This window comes from Mustela nigripes, chromosome 8, assembly GCF_022355385.1.
Source record: "Mustela nigripes isolate SB6536 chromosome 8, MUSNIG.SB6536, whole genome shotgun sequence".
Taxonomy (NCBI): domain Eukaryota; kingdom Metazoa; phylum Chordata; class Mammalia; order Carnivora; family Mustelidae; genus Mustela; species Mustela nigripes.
In genome coordinates, this window is record NC_081564.1 from 87153231 (window position 1) to 87173657 (window position 20427).

Consider the following 20427-nt stretch of genomic DNA (forward strand, 5'->3'; position numbering starts at 1 on the left):
CCAGAAGAGCGCCATCTACGAGGACTCACCGCTCCAGAGACACCAGCCGGTCTTTGGGGCGCTGCTCACAGTGCTTTCCCCGCCGGGCACACTGGTTCAGGACAGCCCTGCTTGCACTCCTGGCGCCTGGCCCCTTTCTGAAGGTAAGATGGAAAAATCAAATTAGAATGACAGATGACCTGTCCAGTCCCCTCTACAAAACCGTAAAGAGTTCATAAACTCCAAGAATGACTCACTGTGAAAGTTCATCTCGGGAAAGGGAAAGGAAAGGAGGAAGGAAGGAGAGAAAGAAAGAAGGAAGTGGGGAGTGGGGTGGGACAGGAGAGGGACTAGAAAACATTCCATGTGTCCTGAGTAAGTCAGTCTGAAACCTGGACTCACTCTGATGTGTTTTGAACAAAAAATTAATCGCTTCTGGCCCTTTGGCTAAGATCAAGTGTAGTAAACAAGAAGATTAAATATTTGCTTTTATAGTCTGTCAACATATCAGAGAGGTGCTGTAAAACTCATTTAATGGAACAAAAGGAAATCTTCAGCAGTGGTCAGCTTCAACAGTGCAACAGCAGGAACCTAACAAAGAACAGCCTCAGTCAAGAAAGAAAAACCTCAGATTTGTGAACCAGAACTGCCCACATAATCTGCAGCTTTTCAGGTCTTGGAGGGATGGTAACGCTCCAACCCTAGCTCTGGCGACCATTGCCGCGGAAACACTAAGTACTCTGCTCCAATTTTTTTTCACATTTTAAGTATCTCACATTCAATGGAATATACTTTAACTGGCCATCTATTTTTTTATTTTAGTGGTACAAAAAAAATAGTAAATCTTACAATCAACAGCTTTTAAGATTCAATGAAATAAGGTATACTATTTTATGCAGTTAGTTCTTTTCAGAAGTTCCTGAAATACATTTTTATTAAAAACAGCCCTCCAAACCAGCTCTGCTCCACCGTGGCTCCGCGGGGATCTGAAACCCGGCCAGAAACCCAGGAAGGCACGGGGCCCGCAGCCTTCAGTTTCCAGGCAGCAGCCCCCAGACAGAGCTACTGGTGCGGACACTAGTTATCTTGGAAAGCTTTGGGAGATGCTTCTTGACCACACACACAAACACACATACATCAATTACTGGCCCGCCTCCCACCCGGCGTGTGAACTTACCCAGTTCACCAACATGCACGTGCTCCGAGTACGTACTCTGTTCACCAAGAGTTTAGCCCCCGCCCCCATTTATCCTACCAAGCCGATTCCCTGTGTATATTCGGACTAACAATCAGGAAGGATATGGGCAATAACTGGAGGCACAATGAGGGCCATGAGATGTTGGAAGGAACGGCAGTAATCTTTGGAAGTGGAAGAACAAATGCCCCAGGGATGGATCTGAACAGAGGACGGTCCGAGATCCCAAGTGTGGCCCACCCCTCAGAGGCATAGGGATCATACAGCCCACAACCCAGCACAACCTGAAACCCACGTGGAAATGGGCACGCCGCCACGTGCACACCCGCAAGCATTCAGACGTCTGAGGATTCCCCACGGGCTTCTGAGCAGCCAGAGAATGAGTCTGTCCTCCCTTTAGAGGTTTGTCTGTATCACGCCAGCCATCGTGCTGGTCGTGATCAGCCCTGGATGAAGACGAGCTAGCATCTGCACACTGGCACCTCCACCTGGGACAGGAGGGACATGGGGAATCTCTCCAGATCCTCAAAGGTAACAAATTCACCAAGGTAAAAAACACTGGCTCCCCAGGCCTCTCCATGCCAGCTTCTACGAAAGACACTCAACCTGCCAGTGAGTTCCTGGGAACACAAAGAAGCTAGGCAGAACCGCTGGTACCCAATCTGGGCCCAGCAGAACAGGAAGGGAAGGAGAGCAGGCGGAAGAGGCCCTCCTTTGGAAAGCTCTGCCATGCCCTCCCTCTTTATTCAGAGATCTCCGCCTATGCACTCGATCTTTGTATTCCTGTGGAAAGTACTACTTAAGCAAAGCTTTCCACAAAAGAAAAGCTTCAACTCCACGGACCTGGCTCTAACACAATAATAAGAAGTAAAATACAATTTCCTAATTGTGTTAGTGTCCTAGGGCGGCCTTAACAAACTGACTCAAACTAGCTGGCTTAAAACGACTGAAATTTATTGTCTCAGTCCTAGAGGCCAAAAGTCCAAAGTCAAGGTGTTGGGAGGGCCATGCTCCTTCCACAAAGTCTCCTCCAGAGAAGAATCCTCCCCTGCCTCTTCCAGCTTCTGGTGGTTGGTAACAATCCTTGGTGTTCCTCAGCTCATGGCCACTAGGATGACCAGCTCTAACCTCCGTCTTCACCCAACCATCTTCCCTGTGTGTCTCCGGCTCTTCTTATCAGGACGCCAGTCACATCCTAACCCAGTGTGACCTCATCTTAACTAATTACGTCTGCAAAGACCCCATTTCCAAATAAAATCACATCCTAGGGTTCTGGGTGAGCATGAATTTGAGGGACACCATTCAACATAGTACACAATCTTTAAACATATGCATTTTAAGTGATTTAAAAGCACTCCTTATTTTAAGTGGTCAACTTCTTGTAAATTCTGTGCCAATCTGTATTACATATTCCAAGATCAAATAAATACCTTTACTTGACAAAGGACTCTAACAGATAAGCTTTAAGTAAAAGGCATTTCTATTACTTCTTCATCAAATAATACTACCTGTCGGGACTTCCCAGCCAGTGACCCTTAGAGCCCTGGCAGTATGAGTGGTCATGCCAAGAAGCCTGGAGGTCTGTATCTATAAGCTGTACACAGAGACTGGGGAAATCTTCCTTAACTTAAATGAATACTGCTGGAGTCCTCAAATATAAATTTGTTTAAAAGCATTAGTAAATTGGGATGTCTGGGCGGCTCAGTTGGTTAAGCATCTACCTTTGGCTTAAGTCATGATTTCAGGGTCCTGGAATGAGCCCTGCCTCAGCCTCCCTGCTCAGCAGGGAGTCTGCTTCTCCCTCTGCCTGCTACTCCCTCTGCTTGTGCTCTCTGTCTCTAACAAATAAAATCTTAAAAAAAAAAAAAATTAGTAAATTGATAACAGCTTTTTCCCATACATATTTATGCAATCAAAAAGTGTCAAAAAAATAAAATCTAGGGGCGCCTGGGTGGCTCAGTGGGTTAAGCCTCTACCTTCAGCTCGGGTCATGATCTCAGGGTCCTGGGATTGAGTCCCGTATCGGGCTCTCTGCTCGGCAGGAAGCCTGCTTCCCTCTCTCTGCTTGCCTGTCTGCCTACTTGTGATTTCGCTCTGTCAAATAAATAAATAAAATTTTATAAATAAATAAATAAATAAATAAAATCTATTACACCCTAAGTCTTTTCCAAGGGAGTCGAAGAAAAGTAAATTAACATGCTGTATTGATCCGTTTCAGTCTAGCAAACTGGTGAGAACCAAATAAAGAACACCCCTTCACTGCTGGGAGCGCAAACTGGTATCAACAATACAGAAGCCCAATCTGGTAGCATTTGTCAAGAGCCTTTAAAGGCACGTGTATTCTTTTAAGCCAGGAATTTCACTTGTACAAGATATATCCCAAAGCGAGAAAATAAGCCCAAATATGTGACTCAAGAAAGTCCATCTCAGATCTGTCTACACTGACGAACTTCCAGAGCAGGACGCGGACTGATGAAGCGGCCTGGCTCCACACCATGTGCAGTGCTCAGCCAGGAAATGGACATTTCAGCACAGTGGAAGTGTCTGCACTGGACACGAGCTCACAGCGTCTTCCAGATGTCGGCACGGCGGGTCCCTCACCTCCTTCAGGTATGCGTGCAAATGCCACCATCCCACTGACAACTCCTTTGGCTGTTCCCTCTCAAACTCCAACCCATACTACACACACACACACACACACACACACACACACACGAGCACACGCCACATACACGCGCATATACTTTAGGCCCCCTCTTTCGTGTTTTGCTTAGCACTTATCACCATCCATCACTACACATCTTATCTACTTGGTTCACATCACTGAAACTGCAAGCTCCACATCCGCAGGTCTTTTGCGTAAGTTTTGTTCACTCCTCATTCTTCACCCACAACATGCCTGGTGCACAGAGACAGTTAATAAATAACCTGCTACATTAATAACAGATCAGTTGAAAAAAGCAGGTTATATCAGGATAGACTACATAATCATATTTTTGAATTTGGCTCTTAAGAGAAAAACTAAACACGCACAAAGGAAAAAGGTCTGGAAGGAAAGACAAGGTATTAACCAGTGATACGCCTGATTCACAGAATTACAAGGTTACAAGGTTTTGGGGTGGTGGTTGTTTTTAAATAGGGGCTGGAGAATTGAAGTGACAGAATTCCACATATTTTCTAATATTTCTTAATATGTTGATTATGCAATAAACTGTGGGACATTAGCAGTTTTAATTTCAAAACTAAGAATCCCATACACAAGAAAGTTTGGACTCACAGTGTGATAGCAGAATCCTTTAGGCAGGAGCAGTGATTCCAAAGGCATTCGCGCCATTCTGGATTACCAGTGGCCCTGAAATCTGGGCACACAGCTGCAGAAAGCTCAAAAGTCCTTTGAAATCTCCTACTTGAGGTGCACCTGGGTGGCTCAGTGGGTTAAGCTTCTGCCTTCAGCTCAGGTCATGATCCCAGGGTCCGGGGATCAAGCCCCACATCGGGCTCTCCGCTCAGCGGGAAGCCTGCTTCCCCCTCTCTCTCTGCCTGTGTCTCTGCCTACTTGTGATATCTCTGTCAAATAAATAAACAAAATCTTTAAAAAAAAAAGAATGGAGACCTCACCAAATTACAGGCGGACATGCGAGCTCCCATGCCTGGCACTCTAAGTCATTACCAGGTAGTTCTCTCAACCTACAAAGTAACAGAAGATTCAACACATAAAAATCCCCCTGCTCCCCACTGATGGAGCTTTCTCTATAAGGACTAATTTTAGTAATCGTCGCCAATTGATTTAAAGGTCAAGGTTCCGGGTTAAATGCCACCGTTTCTGTCCTACGGAAGTTCTGGAGGCCCTGTCCCCGTTTTAGTCGTCCCGAGGCTTGTGGCATGCCCAGCACGATTCTCCAGAACCAACCATCACCATAATACCGAGGGGCAGAGCGCCGCTCCCGAAACCAGGGTGAGTGGGTAATGGGTTCGAGGACGACCATGGGGCCATAGCCTGAAGATTCGGGAAAACCAGAAGCAACTTAAGTTACTGAACTGTTCAATAACAGAACCGTTCTTACAGGTAAACAGAGAGACTGGGTTTATTACAAGGCAGAATACGCATGTGTTTTTGTATCTTACAAACCATCAGGGCTTGCACGCAAAGGAATGGCGAGAATGCAAGCTGTTGCGCGGTCCCTCCGCCTGGCCGGCGCTGGGACGCGCGGAACCGCGCGGAACCGCGCACCCCCGCACGGGCAGCACGAAGGCAGCGCGCGCACGGGCGCCTCGCCGGAGACCTTCCGCCGAGAAACGAACCATTACCCGTGCAGTAAAGCCGAACATCCTCTGGGCGCGCGCCTGCAGCCTCCTGCTCCCCGCCCCTCCGCGTCGGGACCTTCTCCGCCACCGGACCTTCTCTCCCTGCGGAAGAAGACCCCTCAGAACCAGGGTGCCCACGAGAAAGGACACGGGCTCTGGACGTCGGGACCAGCGCACCCGCCCGGCGCTCGGTCCCAAAGACGGGCAGAGGGCACGGGGGGCTGGACACCCACGAGGGGCTGTCGAGGGGCCTGCCTGCGGGGTCTGCGGCGGGGTTTCGGCCGAGCTGGAGCTCCGCGGCGGGACTCCGGCCCGGGCGGGGCGGCTGCCGAAGACTCTCGCCCTCGCCCTCGGCCTCGGCCTCGGCCCGCCCCAGCTCCCTCCCGAGGAGGAGCGAAGGCAGGGAAGCGCCAGGCAGGCCTCCCGGGGGTGGAAGCGCCGGGGCTGCCCCGGGAACGCGCGCTCGCCGACCCGCCCCGACATTCCGTGCTGCGGGCGGCGCGGGAGCGAAAACTGGTACCTTCTCCTGCGGGGAGTCCGCTTCCCCACCTTACACACTCGGGAGACGGAGAAAAGGGCCTTCCGGCCCCAGAAGGAGCGGGCGGCTCGGAGGACGCGCTCTGCCCGGGCCCTCCCCGCCCCTCGCGGGACCGCACCGGCCCACAGGCGCAGCGCATCCGCGCGGCGGGGCGCGAGGCGCTGCGCCGCGGCTCCCAGGTCCCCACAGGGCCGAGAACTGACCGGAGGGGAGGAGGGAGGCCGTCGGGGAGGTCGGCTGCTGGGACCAGGACTGGCGGAAACCGCACGTCTCCGGCCCGAGGGAACTTCCGCCCGCGGCTTCAGACCGCTCCCTCACCACGACAGCCGCGAGCTACACGCCGCGCGGGGCCCACGGAGGAAAGTAGGGGGAAGGGCGGCGGGGTAGTGACCCGACCCGCGGCCCCGGGACAGTCACCTGAACCCGGCGGGCCCGGCAGCCTCCCCGTCGGGCCCCGTGGCCGCGCCGACGCCTCCAGGCGGCAAACGCAGCGCCTGGAGGCCGCGCCAGTACAGCTGCAGCAGCCGGCCGCGTCCCGTCGCCATGGAGACCCAGCGGCGCGCCGGAGGCGGAGCGGCGGTCGGGGGGAGGAGCGCGCTGCCCGGCGCCACGCCCACTCGACTCCGCCCCGTGTACGTAGGGGCGGGGCGAAGGGGAACACCACCTCTCCTTCGGCCCCAGAAGCTGTTCTAGAAACTTCGAGAGCCGTGCTTCTTCGCACGTCCCACGGCCTGATGCTGAGGACGCCGCCCGGCAAGCGGGCCTGAATTTTGGCCACTGGCGTTGGGCACTGCGACGGCCTCGCCCCTCCCCACGTGCTGGCTCTGGGGAAGTTTGTGTTCCGCTACATCATTTGCCCATGAGGAACAGCAAAGCCGCAATCAGACCGAGGATTTCCCAGTTTAAAGCCGTCTCAGAGGGTCACGAGAACACCCAGCCTGTAATCGCTAATCTGATTTTCGTCAGTTGCGGGATCACACCGCCCACCCGCCGGCGCCAAGTACGAGCGGCGCAAGCATAGGGAACCCGGAAGGTGGCGGAGGGGCCAAGCGCGTTCTGGCCGCCTTGCACTGTGGGAGTTGTAGTCCTGATGCCTTTCCCCCGGCGGTAGCTCTGTGAAGAGTGAAGGCCTAGAACTACTATTCCCAGGACTCCTCGCGGCTTCCCAGGTTACTTTGCAGAGGCATGGCGGGTAGTGTGTGAATGTCCGTACGGAAGGTAATTAAAACACTTTAATTCGAGTAAAAAGAGTGCGGAAGGGAAGAGGAGGTGGACGAGCCTCTTTCGTGAACTAACGTTTTTGCCGAACACGCCGTGCAGAACCGCCGGCGTGAATGTGTGGCTCTGTGTGTATCGGGTAGTGAAGCTTCGCTGGACGTACTTGGCATCTTCCCAAAGCGGAGCCCTTTCCTGTGATGATGATTTGTACTTGGTTACGAGCTGCACAGTGTGCGGAGAGGATGCGCAGGTCGTCGGGGAAGCGCCTGTTCCCGCCGCTCGTAGTGCTTAACAAAGCTTGCTTGAAGACTGCGCCCAGCTTGAGCTGGGGTCTGCAGGAGCGGAAGAGAACGGGGCAACCGAAGTGTCTCCTTGGAGTCGCCCAGAAGACCCTCTGGACGCAGGGGCAGAGTGCCCAGAGGGTAGGGGACGACGGCAGCAAACAGGTGTCTGTGCACAGTGAGAGAGGGGAAACCGTCGTCTCCACGTCCCAGAAAGGTAACGGGAGTGATCAGTCTGTCGCAGCGTGGCGGGAGCTGCCAGTGTCCTTTGACGCAGGTTCGGTGCTAAAAATAGAAAAACAAGTCACACAAATGGGAAGGTAGGACCGTGCCACACGGTTCGGAATTTGAGAATGTAGACCTGCAGCTTTCTTCACAGACTTAGATTTCAAAGTTGGTTTTTACATAACTTTGTTGAATTATGTCTAGAAACATTTTCTCAACTTTGGTTAGTTTTAGTGTGGAGCTGTGTCAAACTTAACCATTATTTAGAAGTTTATAATAAGTTAGTAGATTTCACAGATGCCATCTCATCTCCGTTGAGTTTCCTGTTCACTTCATCGAGGGACATTAAAACTCTATATATGAGGCACACTTCCCCAGTTTCATAAAATGAAAGTTAAAACCACATTTTCCCAATCTTAATTTCCTAATAGTCACGTCAGTACTCTTTAGAACAACGAACCACTCACGAGTATTTCTTGAGTTTCCATTTTCTCTATGCTTGACACTTGAACGGATGCTAATGGGTGTGCCAGGGAATTCCTGTACACAAATGGATGAGCACTTAGTGAAGAAAAAGGTAGATACAGAGTGCGAAACAGTGAAAACACAGTAACTGTGCTACAGAGCACCAGGGAGCGTACGATAGATATGGAGTAATTGGGTGGAATGAATATGGATTATGAGGCATAATCCATAGGGATCAGCTCAGGCAGGTCAACTCAGCACTGCCCTTGAATGACTTCTGAGCCCAGATGTTGGGATAGACTCGTCATGCTACAGAATTAAATGTGTTCAAAACAGCATTTACCCTGGATGACATGGGCAGCAATAGAAAGAACATAGATAATAGGAAAGACAAAATGTAATTCTGTCAGGAAAAGTCAGAGTTTTCACAAATGAGCTAATGAATTTAATGTTTATTGTTTTATTTCACAAATAATCTGTAAAAAAAAAAAAGTACAAAGGAAGCAAACAGTTGAGACATCCATGATTATACCGTGCAAAGATGACTTTTGCGAATATTTTGCTCTATGTCATTTCGATACATATAGTTTTTGACAACATTAACCAAAACAAAACAAAACTGTATCCCATCAATGGTTTTGTAATCTGCTGAACATGGAGAACATGTACATAATCTTTCGTCCGTGATAGCCTGAACAGGGTTGGGGGGATAATTGAAAGTGCAGCACGAATGAGCAGCCTATATGCAGAGGCAGAGGCACAAACTGTCAAACAGCATGTGTCAAGTCATCTGGTTCCAGCTGGGCTACTGCTTCCACCGCAGATGGGTCCTGGCGCAGGGTCCTGTCCTCCTCGGTACCGCCACTCAAAGGCAACAGCCTCCCTGATGACTCCATGAACGAGGGGGAGCAGTGTTCCCAAATGTGGGATATGTTGCCCACAGAGTCCAGGGGCACCTACCACACATCGTGGTATGGGATGCAGTAGTTTCTTTCATTTGGGGTGGGGTGTCTTAGCATGCCCCATGCAGCGTACCCCTAAGAGTTGTATTTATGTGGTCAGTGAGCCCTGGATTTGTGTTCTGGGCTCACGCCCCCCCCACACACACACACACACTTAGAGTGCATGTGTCCATCAAGCTTCCTGACACACATGCTCCTTGTTACTCTGGGCTCTGACTAATATGGCATGAATAGAAAGGACAGATGTGCTGTTTTGCAGAATGTCCAGCAGCATTGTCCAAATAAAACTTAGCACGGGGATAGAAATGTTCTACCTTTATGTGGTCTCTATGGTAGCCATTAGCCACATGCGGCTGTTCGGCACTTGAAGTGTTGCTGGTGTGATTGAGAAGCTGAGTGTTTATTTAATTTTAAGTTAACTTAATTGTAAAATTAAACTTAAATAGCCATGCATAGTGTATGGTTACTGTATGAGACAGCCCAAATCCAGAAGGTCTAACAAGTAGGAGAGCTCACAAATCCTAAGTGAGACCGTACACATACGCTGTTGCCTGTGCCCCGTTCCTACACACCATTGCTGCTGCTCCTTCTCAGTAGAGACGCCATGTCTCTGCAGGCTCGTGTTCTAAGTTCGTTCATTCCCAGCGCTCTGAGTTTGTTCTGTTAGTGCTGTGTGTGCGCCCAGTGGGGGCGAGGTGGTGTGAGAAGTGAAGTGACTTTCAGAGTCGAGGCCTGGGGGGTATAGCTCAGTGGTAGAGCATTTGACTGCAGAGTCGAGGCCTGTTTCCAGCCCTTGGGCCACAGCTGACAAAGCAAACACTTGATCTGGGAGCAGCAGAATGTGTCCAGCGCTGCCCAGACTGTAGCGTGTTTTCCTGCTGGGGGCCTGGATCACTTGTTCAGGTGTTTCTTCATCTTAGAAAGTAAAGAGTATTAAAATAATAATACCAAATAAAGTATGATTCCACAGCCCAGAACTCTGCTGAGGTTCTTTTGAAAACTTTCTTCAGGTGGTTCATGATTCACAGGGAGTCTTGGGAGCAGCCGCCCTAGAGCACATGCAGACCCGCCATGGGTCCCCGATCCACATGCCCCGATTCATGCTAAGAACGCCGAAGCCGCGCGCTGCCCCCGTCGGGCCCACGTCTGACTCCGCCGTGCTCTCTCTCCACAGTGAAAGAAGCCGGAAGAGACTTCACCTACTTGATGGTGGTGCTCTTTGGAATCAGTATCACAGGTTGATCACAGCAAGTACAATAACTACCCTAAAGCCTTTGTGACTTCACATTTGTCTCGTTCCTGCTTTGCTTGATCTTCTTTTTCTGTGATTTGCAGGTGGCTTGTTTTACGCAGTTTTCAAAGAACTTTTTTCTCCATGGAGTCCTAATAAGGTCTACGGGAAAGCCTTAGAAAAGTGCAGATCACACCCTGAGGTTAGTTTTCCAGGTGGAGTCCCGCACATACTGAAGATCAGGAAAAATCCCGGGGCTGAGGTGGGGGCGGGGAGCAGAACACACATACTGGTTCTGAGACTAGTGGTGTTTATATGGTAATAAAGTCATACGAGTCACACAGTTGGATTGTGATTAGAGTATTAGCTGTCTGTACTGGAAGTGCTTTAGCACCACCCAGAAGTCTGTGTAGCAGTGTTTTCATCCCAAGATTACAGACGGTCACTTGTCAGAGATACTAAACCCGTAGACCTTGACAGAGTATTAAACTCCTGTGGTAAGTTCCTAGGCCTGTAAAAAACCTGATTCATGACCATGTGATCATAGCAGTAATTACTGACACTCACTGAAGGCACACTATGCACCAGGCACCACACTCAGTGCCTCGTCGTTCTTGGCTCTCACGGAAGCCGCTGGTGTCACATACTACGACTGTCCCATCAGCAGAAGGGGAGGCTCATGCTCCAGAGATGAGCTAACTTGACCAAGATTGCTGCGCTGTAAGCGGGACAGCCAGGACCCAAGCGCACGTCTGTGTGACTCCAAAACTTACGCTCCTCAGCGCAGCGGGCCCAGAGCACTACCCAGGGGCAGGCTGGCGTCCGGAAAAGTCGCCCACATGCTCTTAGGGGTTTTGCCGGAAGGAGGACTTTCCGTGCTGCTTTCCCTCACAGACAGCCAGCACAGCCGTTGTACGCCAGAGTTCCTGCTCTCTGGCTGGAAAGCTTCAGCAGGGACAAGTGTGACTCATTGAAATATCGGTCTGTATACCTCGGAGGAAAACCGCAGATAGCACCAAAAACTCTGGCACCTTCTCAGAGAGCGAGGTGTGTGAGAAACAACTCACGTCACCCTGGGACGGGAGACGAATGATGCGCAGGTGCCTGACTGGTGTCCCTGGGGCCCTGCCCCCGCTTGCTCCCCCCGTTTTCTAGTCCTGTCTGGGAGGAGACCCCAGGCTGTCGGGCTCCGGCTCCTTGCTCTGTTGATTCTTATCATCAGACTCTGGGCCGTCAGGGAAACACACCTCTGAGTAAGGGGGACTGAGCAGGGACTAAGGAAGGCTCCAGTTAGGTTTTTGGAAAGACTCCAAAGTATGTGCCCTTTAAATTCAAGAAGAGCTACATTTCCACATCATTGTCCATTTTCCCATTAGGAATCATGGTTTTATGCTTCAGATCGGGCTTGTTGTTGGGTCATTGGAGGCTCCTCCGGCATCTGAAGGTGATGTGCTCCCGTGGAAGTGCTCCTGAGCCGGGGGCGTGAAGTGAGGCCCAGCCACCAGTTCTGGAAAGCGAGAAGCCTTTGGGTTTTGTTCAGTTAGCAAAGACACGTACTCGTGTAGGTTCTTCTTTGAAGAGAGGCGGTAAAGCAAACTTGTTTGGAGAGCTGGGGAAGCCTGCATTGTTTTCTTTGACCGTCTTTAGTGACTCAGAGAATTGTCTTGTTCTTGTAGCTTTGAGCTTTAGAGCCATGAGAATCGTTTCATGAAAAATGTTCCGATATGTGTTTAAACCCTTGCCCGCCTCTTGTGCTCGGTTTCTGTGGGAAGTAGGAACCTGCGGCAAAGCCGGGGGTCCCAGCACAGTCTCGCGGCCTTCAGTGTCTACGGGAAAGACATACTTGTCGGGCCGGTTTCTCCATCGTTGGACTTGTCCTCTAGAGAGGGTCCGAGGTTCTCGGTTTCCTTAAAAAATCACTTGGTTTCCCAGAAAACATTTCCCTGGGAAGGCTGACAGGTGGAGGCCTTACCGGGCGCCGCGTCTGTCCCACAGGTCATCAGCGCCTTGGGCGAGCCGGTGAAGGGCTACGGGGAGGTGACGCGCCGCGGGCGGAGGCAGCACGTCAGGTAGTGCGCGCGGCGGGCACCGGGGAGCTGGGTCGTTTCTGAGCCACGGGGCCTGCAGCCGTGTTCTTGGGCTCCCGACAGTTTCGTGGAATACGTGAAGGACGGGCGGAAGCACATGCGCGTGAAGTTCCACATCCAGGGCTCGGAGCCTGGGCAGCAAGGAACGGTGCACCTGGAAGTGAAGGAGGTGCGCGGCCCCGGGCGCGGCGGGCGGGGCGGAAGCCGGGGACAGAAGTCACAGCTGGAAATGTGTTTGTTTTTCAGAACCCAGAGAGTGGCGAGTATGAATTTCGGTACATATTTGTCGAACTCGAGCCCTTCCCCAGAACTATCATCATCGAAGATAATCGATCCTGAGGCGGTTGCAGGACCCCGGCCAGCACGGCTTCTGGGCGGAGGGGCGGGGGCGGGGGCGGACCCCCAGCTCTGCTCTCCCCGACTCCCCCGCGTCTGCGGGGTAAGACACGACAGTGTGTAGCACAGAGAAGCGCCCGGAAGTGGGTCACGTCGCATTTAGACACGCTGCCTGGAGGTTCTCTAGAGGGCAAAATCCCGAAATGGAACATAGTCTGTGCTGTCTCTGACTCGGTCATGGACAGTATTTCTGCTCTAGTTAATATCCTCTTTCAAGATAAGAAAACTTTGTTACTAAAGTTTACACCGTGTAAATAAAAGAGTTGTGAGTACTCTGTGCTTTTATGTGGCATAACTGTATAAAATCTGTGAAATAGAGTCAAAACTAACAAACAGATGTCAGAAGCAGCTTGCTTCCATAGACCAGAATCTGACTTGAACACGTGAGAACATTGGAGGACTGCAGGAAGTTCACGGGCAAGGGCATATAAGCAAACTCCACAAGGCTTGTGGCAAGGCTGTGGTCACGGCGGGTATCCCGTCCTTCCTCCTCAGTGAGTGGGGACTTTGTGTGCAGTGGGAGGAGCACACGCCTGCTGGTTGGGGCGGGTGGGGGGGTCTGGGCCCTCAGGTGTGCATAAGACCTCGATGTCCCGGCTAGTTAGGACGACAGGGAGAGGACAGATGCCAGCATCCGACCACAGGTGGCATCATGGAGTGTCCCCACACCCTTTAGAATGGGCACCCCTCCCAACGGCCAGAGGGGCGTGGACCCCACTGAGCCCAGTGTGAGTGATGTTAGAATGTCTTTCTGGGAGATGGCAGCTCTGCTTTACCGCAAGCATTTACGGGCGAGCGGAGAAAAATGTCCCTCACAAGAGTGTAGTCACATGACTGGAAAGCATCCTGCACCAGGAGAGATCTAGAAATGCCCTTATCCGTGGGGCACGGGGTGCAGAGGGCTGGCACGTCATGTGACAGCAGGGTTGAGGCTTTTCTCCAGTAGCGATGGAGAACATCAGAAACGAGCAGGAGTGGAAGCCCCCTGGTCTCTAGAAAGAGCTGGTAGCTGTGTGAAGAGCGAGAGCCGGGGAGGAGGCCAGCACCGAGGGTATTAGGACAGTTAGACGATGGAGCTGGAGAAGGTGCTACCGTGGAGACATGGTTGGGGGCTAAGAGGACAGGATTCTGTAGCCAAGTGGGTGTAGCATAGCTCTCTGTCCGCCTGGAGTGGCCACAGTAAGAATTCGGGAAGAGAGCAAAAATGGGAAGTTGTGCGTCCGCATAAGGAGAAGCTGCGTCAGCCGGGCGGCTGGTCCAGAAGCAACAGGAGGGTCGGGTCTGGAGCTCTGAGCAGAGCAGAAAAGGCTCCCCCATCGCCACAGCCTCAAGCCATAAGCTTGTTTCAGGGAAAGCACCTCCTGCCTGTGTTCCTTCATGTGGGCCTTACAGTCACAGGGGCTGACCGGGGCTCCCCTGCAACTCGGGGGAGCGCAGGGCCTCATTAGTCCCAGGAGCCGGAGCCTGGACCCCTCGCGCAGGCACTCACTCTTCCCACCCTCCCGGGCCCACGTGTGTGGGGCAAGGCAGAGTCGTTGCTACCCTCGGGGGTTGGGAACCAGCCTCCAGGAATTCCCATCGTGGTTCACCTCCCAGCCCTCACCCCGTACACACGCAACAGAGAGACAATATGCCTGAAAAACGGCCTGGTGACAGGCTGAGGGAGAACTGCTTAAGGAAATAAGCTTCCCTTCCTGCTCCATGTGATCTCCTTGTAGCCAGGCAGCACGGGGCCCCCGTGTGCTAGACATTACGATGAAACCTCCAGAGCAGACACGAGGCCAGGGCTGGCGGTGCTCCCTCCCGGGGACCCAGCACGGGAGAGTCCTCAGCGCCGCCTGTTCAAGGCTGAACCGAATAACCCACTGCCTCAAGACCCCTAACTTAATCACGACTTTGTCTAATACGACACTCCCAGGTTCTGGGGATTAGAACGTGGACATCTCTTTGGGACCCACCATTCTGAGGCAAATGAAAGCATCGGCCAGAGCCATCCGCTTGGGTGACCTTGACACCGGGGATTCGCCTTACTGCTGCCATTCAGCTTCCTCATCCCTCCGACGCAGACAGCAGTACAACTGCTGGTGGTTTCCACATATGCACGCTCTCTCGCTTGAATAAATAAATAAAATCCTTAAAAAAAAAAAAAAAAAAGTAAAAAAGAAGTAAATCTCAAAAGGTCAGATTCATCAAATAGAGAACCCAGACTGCATTCCTTGCCCTGGATATCCAGCCCACGCTGGCTGCACATGGACGGTGACTTGGCAGGAGCCGCGGCATCGGGTCGTGGGAGGGGTGGCAGCACGAGGGAAGAGAAGTGTCATAATGAGCTTTGTCAGGAATGACGCTCTAGTCCCAAGAGGGGTCTCATTTATGAGAACTCATTGTTCCTGTTCACTTACTGTTCCCGCCACACGAGAAGGCAGCGGTGGGAATGTTCATTTATTTAACCACAATTGTCAGTATTGTTTTGGAGATAAGTAAACACTAGCAACAACTAAATGCTGAGGAAGCATATGGCTTTCTGTCTGTAGAGGAGACTCTGAAGGAATATATTGATTTCTTGATGAACCAAACAGGACCCCTGGTCTTTGGCACAGATGATGAAAATCAGCCGCTTTTCCTGGAAGTGGCAGGCTGCTGTTCTGACGGGTCGCCAGTAAGTGCTGTTAATTTTCCTTAGCAACAGTTGAGATTAAAACGACAAATGTAATTAAGCTCAATGTCACAGTCATTGACAGGAATTTGTGTTTAGCCTACAGATGCATGAAATGGACATAAATAGATAAAAATAATGTATGTCACTTCAGTAGTTTCAACTAATACACAGGTCGTGATGGGCTCATTATTTTTCATTTCAAAGCATTGTAAAAATGTTCATTTCTGTCCTTACCAAATGCAATTGCCTCATTATTTGTGTTATTAATACTGACTTGCTCTATTGTTAATTTATTTAATTGAGGAATGCCAGCGCATTTGCTAAGGACCTGTGCAGAAGCTTCTGGTTAACTGTGCCACGCGAGGCTCCGGTTCTCCAAGCTCATGCTCGGGAATAGCAGTGGGGGCATCTGATCACGGGAGCAAGTGCAGTGCTCGGCTTGATTACATCCGTCTTTGAAGTGTTCTGGATTTGGATCCTGTGGCTGCAACCCTGAGGGTGCTTCTCCGGTGGGCCACGGGATTCCTCCTAGACAGAGCGCACCTGCAGACTTGCGTGTCACGAGAGTCAGGATTCCGGTGCGTTTTGAGCTCTGAAGAATCTTTAAACAGGAGCCAAATACCTCATTATCTGGGTGAGTCGGGCCTCAAGGAAATAGGGGGATGCGATGGCTCTCGTTTAAAATCCATCAAGCACCCGGGCCCACGATTTCTCCTCCGCCGTGCCCCCTTCTCTCCATCACTACCCCGAGTCCTCTCTTCTCTCATCTCCCACCTCCTCCCACTCCTTCACCTCCTCGTCTTCTCCTGATTCTGTCCTGGACAGACTATAATAAAGACATGTCTAGCCACAGACCCTCTTGACAAACATTTATGTTCCTTCTTGTTAATTTAAATAGGGCAAGATCAGTTTGTGGGTCTCACTGGAGCCAGAGAGGTGAGAATGCAGGACGTATAGGATTAGAAACAAGCCCATCCATCTTGTAGCGCTAACACAGGACCCCATCTAATTCTCAGGCCAGTTCCTTAACGTTTATGTCCTATTCAGGTGAGTAGGACCAGTGACTCGGTCTACTTTTCCTAAGAGAAGCAATGCAGCTTTACCATCAAACACTTCAGCGGTGGGGCTGGCTAGTCTTCACAGTGTTTCCATCGGCTGAGGCCTGGGGAAGAAATGAAGTGACGGGGCTCTCCGCCGTGGGTGAAGGGAAGCAGCTGCGCGTGGGGGCAGGAATGTCTGCCTTCTGCGCAAGGACCCCACAGCAAAGTCCAGCTCGTCTGCAGTCGCTGCCTTGTCTCAGCTCTTCCCGGGGCCACTTCTCTGCCAAGGCCCTCCCTTCTTCCTACCCTACCCTGTTGTGGTCTTCGTCCTCCCGTTTTCTCTGCATAGGGCGCTGGTTTTAGTCTCAGGATGTATGTCCTTTCGTTCCTCCACTTTGTGTCTCGAGGCTGCTCTCCCAGGTACAAGCCCCACCGCTGTCGCACCCAGCTCACACCTGCCCCGAAACCTGGTGCGCCACTTGCTTTCCCTCCAACCCCCCACTCAGCCCAACGCCTGGGATGCAGCTTAGATAAAAGGTGGGAGGGCCGCTGATGGGGAAAAGTATTTGCTCCTTGGCTGAGGACACTGGATTTCCTTCTCCAAGTAAGGAAGTAAGGGCTCCCAGTAAGGGGAGCCATTGACAGTTTTTAAGAAAGAGACTTGTGTTACGATGATTCTGGCAGCCAACTGAAGACTGTATTAAAGAGGCAAGACGTTAAAAGGGAGGAGAGCCTTGCTCAGAGACTGTGTGACGGTCATGAGAGGTGATAGAAATGGGGATTCTGGGGCAGAAACAGTATCCTGGGAGATACTAGGAAGCCGAATTTATGAGGACTGCAACGTCCATAGCAGAGAGATCAGCCGGAGATGGTCTCACGGTGACATTTCTCAAAATTCACTCCATGGATTTTATTAGATTTTCTACTCTGTTTTTAAAAAATAGTTGGTCAGATTTTGAAAAACGCTGAATGACATTTTAACGTTAAAACAAAGTTAAAAAGACTTTTAACTGCAGGACTTCTGAGGGCATTTATGTGGCCATTTACAATGGTCAGCATCTAAGGGAAAGTTAGAATGAAGATGCACACACACCAGCCCACAAGAACACACAGAATACATACATGTTTATGCCTCAAGGAAGAGTCACAAGAAACAAAGTCTGGAAAGCGCTACCTTGAAATGTCTAACCTTACATTTGAGGAGGTGGATGGTGTCAGAGTGGATATAAATGTTGTAACACAAGGGATAAAAAGTTTGGGGAGTAAAACTATACATTCAGCTTTGGAATCTGAAATGCTGCTGATACACAGACGTCCAGCACTCAGCCACAAATTCAGACCTCAGAAGACAGATCAGGATGGAGACACAGCTCTAGGACTTGTCCGCGTAGAGACGATTCTTTAAAGATGGAAAATTAGAGACCCGGAAGGAGAGGAGAGACTGAGCAGGGGAAGGAATAAAAATACTGGAAGACACAGTAGCCAAAACCAATTCCGAATTTAGTGAAAAGCAATAGTCTATAAATCCAAGCAGCCCAGTGAGAGAGAAAACACCAGGAAAACTACACATGGGGGCCACCTGGGTGGCTCAGTGGGTCGAGCAGGGACTCTTGATTTCAGCTCAGGTCATGACCTAGGGTCATGGGATGGAGTCCTGACTTGGGTTCCGTACTCAGGACAGAGTCTGCTTGAGATTCCCCCTCTCCCTCTGCCTCCCTCTCTCTCTCTCTCTAAAGATAAATAAAATCTTAAAATTAAAAAAAAGAAAGAAAAGAAAAACTACACATGGGTCTGTCGGGCTTAAAACGAGGGAAACAAGTAACGAGAACCGTTTAAAACAGGCAGGGAAAAGAAGAACATTTGTAGGAGGGGAACAAACACAATTCACCACACTGAGAGAGATCCTAGCACTGAGAGAGATCCTAGCACTGCTGGCTAGGATCAGAACATTCTGGGGTAATGACTGCAGAGATCTATGCAACGGTAAGACTCAAGAATTCTTACCAACCATGTGTTCTGTCTGTAAATGATACCTCAGTTTAAAGGGGTAAGCAGAGGGGCAGAGGGAGGAAAGAGCAGGTAAGCAGAGTGGCCTGAGCCAGAAAGACCCAGGACTGGGCTGTTTCCCAGGTCGGCTGCTGCGGGGCTGGGGTCAAAGTTCCAGCAGGAGCCCGAGCTCCACCTCAAGGATACACACACCTGTACCGGCCCAGGCAGCAGGCCAATTGGATCAGCATCTGGGGTAAGGCCGGGGCATCCCTGATTTCAGCCGCTCTGGGGATTTGGTGTAAAACAGGTGTCAAAAACCTCTGAGCCAGACCAATCACCCCAACACTATTTCTCAAAACCATAGGATCATCCGAATAGTTTTAGAGCTTTCAGAAGTGGGATGGCTTCCAGGGGGCCTGCGTGCAGCCTTAGGGTCTCCAGCGGCTGCTGTCACAAATGACCACAACCTGGCTTGCGGCCACAGAAATGCAGCCCAGCAATGCCAGGCCAGGGTCACAGCACCACCCCCAGACCCCAGACGGGAACCCCTACCTTGTCTCCTTCTGCTGCTGGTGGTGGTCCGTGTCCGTGATTTCCAGCTATGTCCGTCCAGTCTCTGCGTTCCCAGTCACATGGTGCCCTCTCTGTGTGTCTGCCCCCTTCTCCTCTCAGACGGACACCGGCTCGGGATTCAGAGCCATCTCTGTCATGGGGGCGGGCGGGGCATCTCAAGATCCTTAATTGTACCTGCAGAAGAGTCTTCCCAAATAAAGGCACAATCACATGATCCAGATATTAGAACACAGACATCTTTTTTGAAGGGTCACCATTTAATCCACTACAGGGCCCAAGAATCGGTCATTTTTAATGGATTCCCTTCATAATATGTTTGAACTAGAAACAATGGGCCAAGGGCACATTCGCCACCGGCTCTCACTGCCTCAGCAAGCTCTTTGTTCTCTTGGTTTCGAGGTTGGTTTTGTCTAATGGGCTGTCTCCTTACTGGGGACACACAGACGCCCCATCGCGGGCCGCACATCTCGGAGAGAGGCGGCCCAGGGTCGCAGCTCCGCAGCTCCTTCTCCAGGACCCCGCCCTGCGGGCCCTGCCCCCTCCACGGCCACGCTGCCCGGGGTCCGCTCGCATCTGCTCGCACCGCATCTGCGCTAATTAAATAAAAACCCGCGCGCAGGTGACTCGGTTTCAGGACGTTTCCGGCCGCGGAGGCGAGTTACTGCGCTATACCTGCTGCGAGCGAATCGCGGGGCCGAGAACGCAGCTGCCGCGGGGCTCCCGGGGCGCCCGAGGGCAATCGCGCTGGGGCGGGGCGGGGCGGGGCGCCGGAACCCCCTCCGGCCCGGAGCCTCCCCGTGCTCCGGGCGCTGGAACTCGGAGCCAAGTGTCCCAAAGTGACAGCGTACACTGAACTGTGTGACTCACGGGTTACCCAAAACACTCGACTTGAACAGAGCGGCCCCCCGCGGGAACCGGCTCGGAAACACCCGGAGCGGCTCAACAGCAGGTGACAGGCGCGTCCCCATCGGCTCTCGGCCAAACCGCAGCGGGATCTTCAGGTCAGAAAAACAACTGGGGCCTTTGTCCACCTTAAGGCCTTTTACAGATGTTACCATGAAGACCTTGTGACATGATCGCCGGGGAGAAATCCCACGTGTGATTTTCCTGCTTACCTGCCGTGGACTTTAGAAACACCCCAGGCTCTGTATGGGAATTGCGACATTATGAAGTTGTATTCAGAGAACCCAACCGCGCGTTACAATTCATGGGAGACCAGCCTTCGGATTTGAGCATATTTGCAGAATGAGAAGGAAGATTGACTAGTTTAATGTGCATAAAGGC

General features: G+C 51.6%; 2 protein-coding genes and 1 long non-coding RNA gene across 10 annotated transcripts in view; 1 reads left to right on the top strand and 2 right to left on the bottom strand.

The window, feature by feature from the left end:
- Nucleotides 1-6656, bottom strand: part of FBXO15 (F-box protein 15) — a 44327-nt gene extending 37671 nt beyond the window's left edge. For 3 of the 8 annotated variants that reach the window (XM_059409819.1, XM_059409818.1, XM_059409821.1), the window contains exons 1-3: nt 6435-6656; nt 5483-5581; nt 30-137 (exon numbers count right to left, since the gene is read on the bottom strand). In XM_059409819.1, the coding sequence (XP_059265802.1) occupies nt 30-137; nt 5483-5581; nt 6435-6562 (335 nt within the window). In that variant the 5' untranslated portion in view covers nt 6563-6656. The other 5 variants (XM_059409823.1, XM_059409825.1, XM_059409822.1 and 2 more) reach the window with 5 other exon arrangements.
- A 242-nt stretch (nt 6657-6898) lies between these two features.
- Nucleotides 6899-13154, top strand: TIMM21 (translocase of inner mitochondrial membrane 21). The gene is made up of 6 exons (XM_059409826.1): nt 6899-7733; nt 10343-10405; nt 10504-10601; nt 12395-12468; nt 12550-12655; nt 12733-13154. The coding sequence occupies exons 1-6, from the start codon at nt 7433-7435 to the stop codon at nt 12823-12825; spliced, it is 735 nt and encodes a 244-aa protein (XP_059265809.1). The 5' UTR covers nt 6899-7432; the 3' UTR covers nt 12826-13154.
- LOC132023685 (uncharacterized) lies at nt 7762-19906 on the bottom strand. Its single transcript, XR_009406023.1, has 4 exons — nt 19816-19906; nt 19123-19329; nt 14841-15015; nt 7762-7801 (listed from the first exon to the last, which is right to left on the bottom strand). It is a non-coding gene; the product is annotated as an uncharacterized LOC132023685 (long non-coding RNA).
- Nucleotides 19907-20427: the final 521 nt, after the last annotated feature.